Source organism: Aphelocoma coerulescens, chromosome 26 (genome assembly GCF_041296385.1).
Source record: "Aphelocoma coerulescens isolate FSJ_1873_10779 chromosome 26, UR_Acoe_1.0, whole genome shotgun sequence".
NCBI classification, from domain to species: Eukaryota; Metazoa; Chordata; class Aves; order Passeriformes; family Corvidae; genus Aphelocoma; species Aphelocoma coerulescens.
The window spans coordinates 3,282,519-3,295,918 of NC_091039.1; the positions used below are offsets into that span (position 1 = coordinate 3,282,519).

A 13,400-nucleotide genomic window follows, 5' to 3' on the forward strand; every position below is an offset into this window, starting at 1 on the left:
AAGTAACACTTCACACAGTGCATTTCTCAGATGGCTTTAATCAGGAGAAATATCCACATATACAAACTGAATCTGGCACCCAAGAATTCCAGTTTTTCAGGGTTGCTGTTGTTGATACTTCCCAGTACAGGCAGTGGCTTCCCCAGCATGGATGCAATCAAAGCCCAGCCTTTAAAACTTCAGCCAGACCTGGGGCTCTTGTTCAAATTGGCTTTTTTTAGCTTCCATTTTTGGGCTGAAGGCTCGAAGAAGAAGGAAATAGGTGAGATGAGAGCACAGGCTCCAGCAAAGAGGAAGGAGCAGGCATAGGTCTGGGTGTAGTCGTAGAGCCAACCTGCAGGAGAGAAGGTTGTTATTAAAGCTGTGGGATTTTTCTCAGTGAAAAAAACCATTTGGGGCGGTGGTTGGGAGGCAAAGGATGTGTGTTCTCATCTAAGAATTCCTCAGATACTTCCTTTGAATTATTTTAACTCTTCCTGGGCAGCATTTCCTGCGAGGAAATGACACGTAGCTCGTTCTTCCCAGAGCCAGCTGTGATCCTTGCAGTGGACATGGGCTTTAATTGGATTGAATTGAATCCCTGAATTTTTTTTTTTCCCTGTTAAATAAGTGGGCCAAAAGCAGCTGATGGAAGATCCCGTTGGATTGATGGGATGACTTGCACGTGTTGGTATTTGCAACATCTGGGCTTCAAACCCCCTGTTCTCCAGCTTTGTCTTGTGAGCAGACCCAGTTTAATGCACTTTGTCTGACAGGAGAGAGCTCAGGCCAGGAGCTGGAGGTGAACTTGATAAAATCAACCCTGGGAGGACTTAAAAGGAAAAGCTGAATTCCATCGAGCCCCAGGAATCTGTGGAAGACTCAGGTTGCCTTTTAAAGTGACCTCCAAGTGTTGGGTTTGGTTCTGGCAAATCATCTGGGGTCTGGGCAGTCCTTTGAAAGGTGGGGAATTCCTCTCTTTGAATCTAAAATCTACAAAGTGGTGGGAGATGCTGCTGCACATAAAAACCCTCATCCAGTCCCAAATGTGGTGTGGGCTGGGTGGGTGTGGGGCAGCAGCTGAGCCAGATCTGCTGCTGCCGTGAAATGCAATTCCTCTGGAGACATCTGTGGAATCCAGACATCCATGGGCTTCCATGATTAACACAAACAGCAGGTCTGGCCCAACTCTGGGATTCTTAAACCCAGGAAGGGACCTGATGTGGTCCCTGAGATCCTGGGCTCACAGAAGGAAAAGGTTCCAGTAAAACACTGGGATCTGTGCCAGAGCAGAGGCACCAACGTTTCCCTGCTGTAGATTTCCACAGCTGCAGGAAGGTTTTCTAAGGCAGAGGAAAAGCTGCTTTTGCCCAGTTTCAGTTTCTGTTGGCTCATTGCTGTCTCGGGGGAGCCCCTCTGTTTTTCCCCCAGGGCTGGCGTGTGAGCGGCGCTGGAGGAGCCGGAGGTGCAGCTGGGAAGGAGGAGCCCGTGGTGCTGGGCTGGGTGACTCTCCCATGACCCCGAGGTTGTTGTGGAGGGGTTTATTCTCAGGGGTGGGATCTGGTTTTGCTGCCTGGAAGTCTCTGGGATTTGGAGAGGAGAAGGGATGCTGACGTAGTTATTTGTGAGAGGAGCAGGACAGAGTGCTCCAGCTGAGCTCTGATTTACTGCAATTATTCTTAAAATATCCTTCAGGATATTTGTTAATTTTTTTTTTTCATGTTGCTGGGGTTTTTTTTGGTGCAGAATGGGATTTCGGTGCAGAGGGATTTACCAGCATTGCCTCACTGGCAGCACAGCCATCAACTTCCATCACACCCCAACCTTTTGAAGCAACTCCAGTCTCTGTGCCCCCAATCCTTTTCCAAACAAATAATCACTCCTGCTGCAGAAAGCTGAGTTAGGATCTTGTGGTGTTCGAACTCCAGCAAAGCAGCAGTTTTGTAAGGAATGCTGGTAAATCCCAGGCACCAATGTGATCCAGACTAAACATTCCCAGCACTGCTGGTGCTGCCAGCTGGGTCAGGCTGTTTAAATGATGCTACTGATCTTTAATCAGAAGTTTGATTTATTCCTGATGCCCTGAGGAGCAAAATTCAGTGGGAAGGTGAAGGTAAAATGTAGAAAGCATCTAAGTATATGTGCCAGCAGAGCTTTTGGGAGACTCCATCTTCTCTCCTATCACCACCCAAATTTCTTGGGATTGGAGTTTGTGCTCTGGGGGCTGGAATCTCTTCTAGAACTTGCATTACATGCTTTGGTTCAGCTCTTCTGCACTTTGAGTCAGTGATTTGTACTGCTGGTGGAAACAAACTGTGCCCTCCTCTCAGCTTGCTCATGGCTGCCAAAATAATGTTTATTCTGCTTTGGGTTGGGTTTTTTCAGCGTGGCAGCATCCAGAGGTGCCGGTGGATGGGGAGTTCTGAAGGAGACTCCAAACTTCCCCTTCGGGTCCTGCCGGCTGCCCCTGGATTTCAGGGCTCTCAGCTGAACAGATTTGCAGGTAAGGCACCTTTTCCTTGCATTAGGCTTTGGTCTAATATGCAAATTAGGCAGTTTTAACCTTTGCAGTTCTCATTACCCATCATCATTATTTCCACTGCATAAAAGCACTTGAGTTTGATAAAACTGTTATTGTAAACTCAAGGTTTCTGGGAGGTGAGAGCACCAAATCCCAAGGTCTCACAGAGTGTTTAAATCCTGCATTCTGCAAGGAGCAGGTGGGTTTGGCCACTTCATCAGGAGTTTCTGGTCTCACTGAGTTTTCACACTTACAACTGCATTGCAAGAGAAAATTGCAGCATTTATCTTGAATGCCAAACGTGGGTCCTGAGCTCTGGATTGTTTCCAACTTGCTCTGCCTGTAATGAGATGGATGGGGAAGTGTTTTGCTTCTTGGCTTTATTTGGCCTTTATTTATCCCGCCTGCACTAAGCCTGATTGCCATGGAAAGGTTTTTGCAGGAAGCCTGCTTGCTTTACAAATCCCCTGCAGCAAGCAAAAGGCTTCCCATTAGTGAAAATACATTGCAGGTGGATGGCAGTGGAACTGCAGTCTGAGCCGAGGTGTGGAGCTCCTGCTGCCCTGGCAGGGAATTCAGTGGGATTGAGGGATTGCTGAATGCACACCTGGGACCAGCAGCAGAGATCTGGGATCCAGGCTGGCCATCACCGTGGCAATGTGGAGCTCCTGGTCAAGGAAATGTTTTGGCTGCTTGAAATTGCATCCACAGGCAGACAGAGCATAACTAGCCCAGGGATATTGATTAGGAAAATGAAGTTTTTCCTGTGCTGCTGGAACAGCAGCGTTGTTGAAACTTTGCATGGAGTTGGAATTTACAGAAGCCTTGGCAACTTTGAGCCAGGTGCCTCTGCAGGCTGGGGACAGCTGATTTGGAGGGCAGGAAACAAAAAATGATGGTTTGGATTGGAAAGGACCCTAAAACTCCTCCCTTTCCACCCCTGCCATGGGCAGGGAAACCTTCCACTATCCCAGGCTGCTCCAAGCCCTGTCCAGCCTGGCCTTGGACACTGCCAGGGATCCAGGGGCAGCCACAGCTTCTCTGGGCACCCTGTGCCAGGGCCTCCCCACCCTCACAGGGAGGAATTCCTTCCCAATATCCCATCCATCCCTGCCCTCTGGCAGTGGGAAGCCATTCCCTGTGTCCTGTCCCTCCTTCCCTTGTCCCCAGTCCCTCTCCAGCTCTCCTGGAGCCCATTTAGGCTCTGGAAGGGGCTCCAAAGTCTCTCTGGAGCCTTCTCCTCTCCAGGCTGAACACCCCCAGCTCTCCCAGCCTGGCTCCAGAGCAGAGGGGCTCCAGCCCTGGGAGCAGCTCCGTGGCCTCCTCTGGACTCGCTGCAGCAGCTCCAGGGCTGTGCTGGGCCCCAGGGCTGGGGCAGCTCTGCAGGTGGGGTCTCACCTGAGCACAGGGGCACAGGGGCAGAACCCCGCCCCCTCCACCCTGCTGCCCACGCTGGGGGTCAGCCCGGGAGCAGTTGGCTTGTTGGGCTGCAGGGAAGGAAAAGCTTTGTCCCAGGGAAGGAAAAGCTTTGTCCTGGCCAAGCTGTTTGGAGGAGAACAAGTCCCCTGCTCCTGAGCACAGGCTGGACACTCATTTCTAAGTGAAATCTCCCAAATCCTCACAGCTGCCTTGGTTTTCTGGCAGAGGGAGAAGAGCAAAGGCTTTTCATGCTCCTTATCTCAGGGCCCAGAGCTCTGGTGGCTGAGCTGTGTAATCTGTGTCAAAACAAGAGATTACTGAGGCTTCTCCTGATGTTTCAGTGCCTCTGCCTGGTGGGAATGTTGCTGAGCCTGTCCTTGCTTCCCCTCCAGTCCCCCTAGTCCAAGCTCAGTGTTATTTTAACACTGTTGGGAGTAAAATCCCTGGTAATGTGCTCGTTGTCCTGCTGTGGTCAGGGCTGAACTGTGCACGTGGGGCTTCACTGCATTTTCCAGATATTCCAGGCAGCATTTCCTAAATATTCCAGGCAGCGTTTTCCAAGCTGCTGGTTGGATTTTGCAAATTCCCAAGCAAAATGTTGCCTGTCTATAAAAATACATTTCTGAAATAGGGTTGGTTTTTTTTTCCCCACCCTCTGTTTGAACAGAAAACCTATGCTGGGATGGATCCCTGTAGGAGAGTGAACCAGCAGCGTGTTTTATCCCTGGATTTCTGGGGTGGGTGATGTTTTATATAACATCAGTTACCTGCTAAAGGGGGTCCTCCCATGGCTGCTATCCCTGCGAAGAAGGCAGCAAACCCCAGGTAGCTGTGGAGCTTTTCCACTCCCACCAGATCCACCTGTTTGGAAACCAAAATGGACAATTAGTGATGGAGTTCATAGGAATGCATATACACAAGAGATTAATGGTTTTTTTTTTTCTTTTTTTTTTAAAGCACAAGGTTTGATTTGATTTTTCTGGGGAATTTTCTTTTTCTGGGGAGTGTCCTTTTTCTGGGGAATTTTCTTTTTCTGGGGAATTTGCTCTTCAGCTGCAGCTTTGGAAGGACTTTGCCCCTGTAGGTCTGATCCAGCCTGGAATCCGTTCGCCTCCTTAAGGCCGACATGGAAATTACTGGGATGGGAGAGGCTTTTCTGCCTTCCAGCTGCTTTGAGGAAGGTGTTTAAATCTCTGAATGCCTTCCAGAAAGAAATGCCAAATTATGATGGTGCTTCTCTATCTGGATCAGAGAATCCTGGAATGGTTTGGGATGGAAGGGACCTCAAAGCTCATCCAGTCCCACCCATGCCATGGGCAGGGACACCTCCCACTATCCCAGGTTGCTCCAAGTTCCATCCAACCTGGCCTTGGACACTGCCAGGGATCCAGGGGCAGCCACAGCTGCTCTGGGCACCCTGTGCCAGGGCCTTCCCACCCTCCCAGGGAAGGATTCCTTCCCAATATCCCATCCATCCCTGCCCTCTGGCAGTGGGAAGCCATTCCCTGTGTCCTGTCCCTCCATCCCTTGTCCCCAGTCCCTCTCCAGCTCTCCTGGAGCCCCTTTAAGCACTGGAAGGGACTCTAAGCTCTCCCTGGAGCCTTTTCCTTTCCAGGCTGAGCATTCCCAGCTCTCCCAGCCTGGCTCCAGAGCAGAGGGGCTCCAGCCCTGGGAGCAGCTCCGTGGCCACCAGCAGGATCCTGCTGTAGCTGTCTGTGTGTTCCAGGTGATTCTGGGAGCTGAGCAGGTGCCACAAGCCTGGCTTGGCCCTGGCTGATCACACGTGGGACTCACCAGCACGGGCAGCACCAGAGCCATGAAGCCTCCGCAGAAGGTGGCGAAGGCCACGGTGTAGGTGAGGAGCAGCGGGAAGGTGGTGGCCAGTGGCCCCAGCAGGTTGGTGGCCCCGCTGAGCAGCAGGTAGGTGACATGGAAATGGTACTTCTTGGTCCAGTTGTGGTCGGCCACCCAGCCCGAGAGCAGCTGGCTCAGCATCTCCGTGATGCCTGAGGGAACAGGAGCTCTCAGAGCCTCAGGGGAGACTTGAGTTTGTATGATATTTAAATTCTGTTATTTCTAGGTATTTTTGTATATTATTACTTCATAGAAATATATTAGATATTCTAAATCTAGCTGTATTGTATAGTATTTTATGTGATTATTTATATTAGTTGTAGTATAATAGGTATTGATACAGTATTTTGTATTTTATATTCATATTATTTTATATTATTTTGATTATAGTTTATTATTATCAGCTCTAATATATCTTAACTTATCTATCTCATCTATATTATTTTATATAATTAAATATACTTCATACATTTAAATTATTCATATCTTTACTATTTTTATCATTAATCAGTATTTTTATATTTTTGTATATATTTTTGTTATATTGTTGTATTTTTATATATTAACACAATATTGCACATTATGCATTACAATGTAGCTCTATTTTACAGTATTTTATAATCTATCATTTATATTTTTATTCTGCATTCTTCACATTACACTTGATTATTTCTATTAACGCTAATATGTTCTTATCTTTATTTGATAAGGTTAATTATTTGTATTATTTCATATTATTATATCCATGCTTATTTTTATATGTGTTTATTTATAATGCTTTATGGTGTTATGTTTATTATTCATTATTCATTATTTATTATTTAATATTTATTATTTATTATTTATTATTTATTATTTATTATTTATTTCTGATTTTTATGTTCCCTATTTCTGTTATCATACACGATTGCTGTCATTTGCTGTGTCACATCCCAATTTCCCTGTTCATTGTGAGGACGTGACCACAAAGGGCTGAAATGCTGAAAAGTTCCAGGGAGGTGTTTTTAGGCTCTTGCAAAATCCATGGATTGGGGTTTTTCCCTCTTCCCTTCTGCTGCTCTTACCAAGGGCACCAAAGTGCTCTGGAAAAATTCCCTTGGGGCTCTGCAGCCCAGACACCTCAGAACTGCCCTAAGCCAGGAAAGAGGAACTCAATAAAGAGAAAAAGCTGAATATTAACATCTAAATTCATCTAAAAATCCAAAGAGCACAGAAACCCAGGAATTTTAGAGGCTCAGCAGCCTTTTGGTTGTTGGGTTTGTGAAAGCTGGGCTTTGAGAGTTGGGGTTTGAGAGTTGTTTTTTACATTTCTTGGCACTTTTTTATGAAGCAAAATCCGAGGAGCTCTCGAGCGAGCTCGTGTCCCACTGACCCCTGAGTCCCTCCCACTCCTAATTTCAAATGTCACATTCATTCCTGGGCTCTCCTAGTGCCTCGACAACCCCTCACTGCTGAACATTCCCCAGCACTGCACAAAGAAAATGTATTTTTGTACAATAAAGTACTTGCTGCTGACTGAGGCTGGAGCCGCTTTCTTACCCCAGCATGGCTTTAGTGTTAATCCCGGCTTATAACCAGGCATGGGTTTGGTTTTTGGGGAGTGTGCCTTGTTTTTTCCCCACTGGGAGGTGAATGTACCAAATCCAAATGCCTGGATCCACATTAATGTGGGTTTTTTTTCCCCCAATAGTGAATTTCTCTCTCCTGGGTCAAACTGGAGGGCTTTGGATGCCCCTCTGGATTCCGGTGGTTTGTGGCTTTAAGCACAGCAGGAATCGTGGTGGGAAGGCTCCAGGAGGACAGAGAGCACCTTGAAACTGGAAATTTGGGGTTGTTGGGAGCAGGGGGGATGTGAGATCACTCAGCTGGCACTGGGAGCACCACCCAGCACCACCCCAGTGGGAGCGACTTGTGCACGGGCAGGAGGCGACTCTGTGTCCGCAGAAGGGGGTAGGGGCTGGACCTCTGCCAGGAGAACCCATCCCAGGACAAATCTGGGACTGTTTCTTGGCAGAATCCGTGGTGTTGCTGTGTGACCAGTGGGTGTAAAGGATCCCTTTGCCTACCAGCCACGGCGATGAGGTAGGAGCCGTCCCTGCTGCTCATGCCCAGCGTCTTGGCTCTCGCCACCAGGTGGAAGAAGGGCACGAAGTAGGCCAGGTGGCTGAACAGGAAAGACCACGTGAAAATGAAGAAAACGGGATCCTTCAGCGGGGAGAAGTCCAGGAGAGGCTGAGAAGGTTCCTTTTTGGTGGCTGGAAGGGGTTTGTGGCTTCTCTTGGCCTCGGTGGATGTTTCCGAGGAGGAGCTCTCCGGGGTGGGTTTCTGGAGCCTTCCCAAGGCAGATGGATTTGCTGGATCGGAGACATCTCTGCCGTGGGGCATCACGAGTCCCTCTGTGCTGGGAGCCTCCTGTGCTCTGAGAAGCTGTAATTCCCTGTGAGTGCTTCCAGCTGAACATCCCCCAGGAGTTTCTGGATCCTTCTTTGCTGTTGAAGACCCCTGGTCTTGGTTTTCAGCAGATTCCCGAGGCACTCGGGGGCTGCCGGGCCACAGCAACATGCTGGAGGGCACCAGGTTCAACATGATGCCTCCGAAAATCAGGAGAGTACCTGAGGGAAGGCAAAAGGCATTTTATTCTTGGATTGAAAAGGGAGGAGCAGCAGGAAATGGCCTTTCTAAAGCAGGGTGTGGTTTCCACTGACCATGGAGAAAGCTCTGCCATCAGAAGGGGTTTTGCCTTCTCCTTACGGAGGAGTTAACAAAGCAGGGATTTTTGTTCATGTTTTTCTGGAAGCTGGAAATTCATTTTGCTGCAATGCACACAACAAACCCAGAGCTGCCTCTGGGATCTGGGAGCTTGTTTTGCTTTTCCTCCTTTAAACCCGTGATGGACCTCTAAGATGGTCTTGAAACACTACAGTAAAATTTTGTAGGCATTTCTGCCTTTGATTTCTGAGGTCTGCGCTTTGCCTCTGATTTTAATGAGTGATTAAGTGTTTAATTATTAACAAGATGCCCCCAAACTGTCCTAGAAGAGGCAGAGTTGGTCCTCGGTGTGTTGAATTTTTAAAAAGAGCCTCTTACCCTGCCCAGATCTCCCCAAAGGCCCTCTGGGAGCCGGTGAATCTGAAGGAGCAGGAGATCCCTCACCTTGCCAGCCGTAGAACTCGATGAGGAGCTGAGTGAAGGGAGCCATCAGGAATGTCAGCCCCATCCCGGAGCGGGCGAGGGCATTGGAGAAGGCCAGGCGTGCCCGGCAGCGCTTGGCCGTCATCACCGCGCCCGCCTGGTACAGGCAGGAGAACCCCATCCCTGTGGGAAGGTTGAAACTGAGAATTCCGTGCCCAAAAAGGGACTCCTGCTGTCGGGATTCTGTGTTTTGCTATCCCAAGCTTGTGGTCCCTGGCTCTGCAGCGTTCCTGGGCTGAAAGGGGGGATTTGTGCTGTGGCAGTCAGGGGTCCGTGAGATTTGGTGGGTGGGGTTTGGTGTCGGGGGGATTGGAGGCTCTGCCCTCGTATAAGGGATTTTAAAAGGCCAGGATCTGTGTAGGTGCAGGGAAAAAATCAAGGTTAGTTGGGACTGGAATGTTGAAACTGATGTTTCATCCTGAGCATGAAGCTTTGGGAAGTTCACACAGCGTCTCACAGAAGGGAGCTGGGGATGCTTTGGCACTGCAGGTTCACAGAATCACAGAATGTCCTGAGCTGGGATGGACCCACCAGGATCATCCAGTCCAACCCCTGGCCCTGCACAGACACCCCAACAACCCCTGGGAGCGCTGTCCCAATGCTCCTGGAGCTCTGGCAGCCTCGGGCCGTGCCCATTCCCTGGGGAGCCTGGGCAGTGCCCAGCACTCTCTGGGGAAGAACCTTTCCCTGCTCTCCAGCCTGACCCTCCCCTGGCACAGCCCCAGCCCTTCCTTGGGTCCTGTCTGTGATCACCTCAGGCTCCCCTTCTCCAGCTGAACAAACCTTTGGCTGCTCCCCCTCCAGACACTTCCCCAGGCTTACAGCTGAAGGAGCTGATTTACTCATCGTGCCCAGGGAGTCTCACCCAGGAGGAATCCCATGGAGAAGCAGAGGAAGGGGACACTGGTGGCCTGAGTGCTGAGCAGGCAGCCCCCGGCCACCAGCCCGGCCCCAAGGATGGAGGTCGGCCGCTCTCCCAGCCTCCGGCACACCACGGCCACGAGCGGGGCTGCAAGGGAAGGAGGGAAACATCTCAGGCTGAAGGTGACAAAAGCTGCTTTGGCAGGGCTTGGGGACCTGATTGGGACCACTGAGAAGTGGTCCATGTGCAGCCTTGGGAGTCAGGGGGTGATGAGGGGTTTGGGATGGGTCAATATTCAGGAGAGAGACTTCCCCGGTACCCTGGGAGCTCAGGGAATGGGGCAGGGAAGGAGGCAAAGCCCAAACTTTCAGCTCTCCTGAGCCTCCTTCCTAAATCACACCATGCCCAGCGGTTCCAGATTGTCCCACAGCTGGGACAGGATTGTTGTTTGCTCTGGATCCGTGCAATAAACCTACAGTGACATTCAGAGGATCCCAGAATGGATTGGGTTGGAAGAGATCTCAAAGCTCATCCAGTGCCACCCCTGCCATGGCAGGGACACCTTCCACTATCCCAGGCTGCTCCAAGCCCCATCCAGCCTGGCCTTGGATGCTTCCAGGGATCCAGGGGCAGCCACAGCTTCTCTGGGCACCCTGTGCCAGGGCGTCCCCACCCTCCCAGGAAAGGATTCCTTCCCAATATCTGATTTCTTCCCACTATCCCATCTGAATGACACAGGACCCTGTGTTTAGACCACGTTCCAGCTCAGACACGTGTGAGTACCAGCCACATCCAGTTTGGAGCAGTCTGGGATGGGAATTGGATCCGCAGAGGATCCTCAGTGCCCCCAGGTCAGATGGAGCCGAGGCTGCAGCACTGCTCCAAGCCTTGGGAATGCCAGCTCACCTCCCAGGAAGCGCAGGGAGGACATGATGGAGCCGATCCAGCTGACCTGCTCAGAAGATCCCCCGATCTCCTCTCGGAAAGCCACGAAGAAAATCCCAAAGGTTTTGAGCATCCCCATCACGAGCACATTGACCTTAATCGAGAGGGGGTGGAGGTGAGGTGCTGCAGGGGATCGGGAGGGAGGAGAAGCTTTTCCTTCTGCTGCTTTTATGGTGGTGTGGGAGAAACAAACTGGGGCACCTGGACTGGTGTTGGGAATACCAGCAGGGTGGGCTGGTTGTGGCCTTGCTGCAGTTTGATCCCAACAGATGCTCAGAAAACCCTCAGCAACACTAGAGCTCAACTCTTGGAGGATATTTTTGCCTTTTAAGTTACTTTTTAGTACTAAAGCTATAGTCTAAATGGATCAGTTGGAGATCCCTGGGAGTTGATGAGGGGATGAGTGGAGCAGGCATGGATGTTATCCGGGGCACTTTCCCAGGATTTCTCTGCCACAGGGGCAAAGGACAGACAGTTTGTGTCCTTAATTTTAACTCCTGTTGCCTCCCTGGTGGCCGGTGGTTAATGATTGGCAGTGAGTTACTTGGGCTGGAGTGGAAGTGGGGGAAGCTTTCCTAGCTGGGGGGATGGTGCCTTCTTTCCAGTCGGACTCAGTGACCTTAAAGGTCTTTCCAAGCTTCACAATTCCTTGATTCATCACTGGTGGGAAGATAAAGCCTGGAGCACAGAGAATTAGTGCCTGTGAGTGGTGCTGAGGTGCCTGGTCCTCCCAGAGAGTACCTGAGTGTGTGTGCTGCTCCCTGGCTCCCCTCTCACTGCCCAAGGTGGGGTTGTGCCCTTGCTGAAGGGACAGGACACCCCTGTGGGGTTTGACACCCCCGTGGTGATGTGTTTGAGTAGGGAAAAGTCATCTTATTGTGGCAGGGGAACCCCCTTGTCCATCACTGAGACGTCTGCAGGTGGCATTCCATAGGGAATGGCGGGGCTGTGCCCTGGCACGGGTGGGCTCGGCCTGTCCCATCCTCTGAGCGAGGCTGGAGACTTTCCCCCCTGCCCCAGCTCCGGGAGGGTTTGGTGCATTCCCTGCTTACCAGGAAGAAGTGAAACACCACTCCCCACGCCCACCCTCCTCCTGCTGCTGCTGCGCTGCCTCGGCTCTTCCCAGCTGACGGAGCTTCCGAAGCCTCCGGCTCTTCATCCTCCTTCCTCTCCCCTGCCGATGAGAATGTCAGGGCGCATTGACGCCTTCCACTGCTCCTGTTGCCATTCAAAACCATTCCCGTGCCCGCAGTGCTGCCGTGGAGCCCCGTGGCTGTTGCTGGGGCCAGCACCACACGCTGCACTCAGCCGGGTGATCTTTCACCAACCTTTTCGACAATTCCACCTTATCCCTGTCTGGAAACAGTTCCATTCCCTTTCTCGTTCCCACCAAATTACTGTAACCACTGAGGCTTTAGCGGTGGGCAAGTCCTTAGTGCTGCTTCAGCAGATTGGGTTGTGCCAGAAGCCAGGGGGTCACCACCTGTCTGGATCCACCTTGGAGCTCTCCGGGAAGCTCTTCCTACTCCGTCTTTTCTCTGCTTGTTTCCCTTCCATCCTCTCACCCACCCTGTGCCTCTGGCAGAGGCAGGATCCTGCCCGAGGGAGCAGCTGGACCCTACAGCAGTTGGGGATGATGATTTTGGAACTTTTCCTTACCGCCTCGCTGCTGCATGCTGGAAAATCCTCCCCGGAACCGTCAACAGCCAAGAGGAACCTCTTCAGAGTCTCTTCATTTGCTCCAGAGATGAAATCCCCCCTTCCTGACTCGGCACCCCAGAGTCTGCTCCTTCATTCCCATCCGATGAGGATGATGGTGCCGGTCCTGAGCAGGACATGGAGCCTGGCAAGTGCTGGGAGGACAGAGCCCATCCTCCTCCTCCTCCTCCTCCTCCTCCTCCTCTCTGGGGGCAGAGCTTGGCTTGTGAGGCCCCAAGGCCGGGAGTCCCTCCCCTTCCCAGCTGGGCGCAGGAAACCCGGGGGGTTTTGGAGCAGAAATCCTGTTGGGAGGGAAAAGGAGGGGGAGCCTGCAGAGTTCTGACTCCGGGGAAAGCTCCGGATGTGGCCAGAGCAGAGCAGGGGTGGACTGGAGCCAGGCCTGGGGCTGCCGGTGGCTGCAGAGGAGCAGAGCCCTGTCCCTGCCCGTCCTGCACGGCCCTCAGCACGGGAAACTGCAGCACCGAGGATGGGATAGGCTGGAAAACTTGGTGTTTTCCAACTGCTGCAGCCCCGGGGCAGCGCTGGGATCGGAGCAGGATCGGCGTCGGCTCCGCACCTCCGCTGTGAATCTGCCTGAACTCCCCGATAAACAGAGCCCTGCTGCTCCCTGCCCTGCTCTCGGCTGACCTGTCACCCCAGTCAGCATTCCTGAGGTCAGGGAAAACTGGGAGCACTGGGGGATAGTGATGCTCTCTGGTCTCCCTTTGCCAAAGCTGCATCACTCCGGATAAACGGGAGCCTGTGGAGGAGCTCTCCCTACAGCAAGACTTTTCCTATGTACATTGAGCTTTATTTGAGCAGGGTGGGATTTGTACTGAGCGTGGTTTAAGGGCTTGAAGGAGGGGCAGGGGGGAGCTGTTGGATGCCCAGGGGGAAACTCCAGCTCCAGCTGCTCCCAGCCTGGCAGGA

General features: G+C 51.6%; 1 protein-coding gene across 3 annotated transcripts; it reads right to left on the reverse strand.

Annotated features, from left to right (window-relative positions):
• Positions 1-18: 18 nt before the first annotated feature.
• Positions 19-12,657, reverse strand: SLC16A4 (solute carrier family 16 member 4). Of its 3 annotated transcripts, XM_068996024.1 has the most exons (10): positions 12,432-12,657; positions 11,825-11,946; positions 10,734-10,866; positions 9,831-9,974; positions 8,927-9,088; positions 7,840-8,385; positions 5,714-5,925; positions 4,687-4,780; positions 2,755-2,840; positions 19-334 (listed from the first exon to the last, which is right to left on the reverse strand). In XM_068996024.1, exons 1-10 carry the CDS (start codon positions 12,445-12,447, stop codon positions 218-220), a joined length of 1,632 nt encoding a protein of 543 aa, XP_068852125.1. In that variant the 5' UTR covers positions 12,448-12,657; the 3' UTR covers positions 19-217. The 3 variants fall into 3 exon arrangements, with proteins under 3 accessions (XP_068852125.1, XP_068852126.1, XP_068852124.1); XM_068996025.1 differs by lacking the exon at positions 2,755-2,840; XM_068996023.1 differs by lacking the exons at positions 19-334; positions 2,755-2,840; positions 4,687-4,780 and having other exon boundaries at positions 4,789-5,925.
• Positions 12,658-13,400: the final 743 nt, after the last annotated feature.

Coding starts and splice junctions, on each gene's coding strand:
- SLC16A4 (XM_068996023.1), bottom strand. Junction 9,975..10,733: donor CTCCCTGCGCTTCCTGGGAG/GTGAGCTGGCAT, acceptor CTTCCCTTGCAG/CCCCGCTCGTGGCCGTGGTG. Junction 9,089..9,830: donor CTCCATGGGATTCCTCCTGG/GTGAGACTCCCT, acceptor ACCTTCCCACAG/GGATGGGGTTCTCCTGCCTG.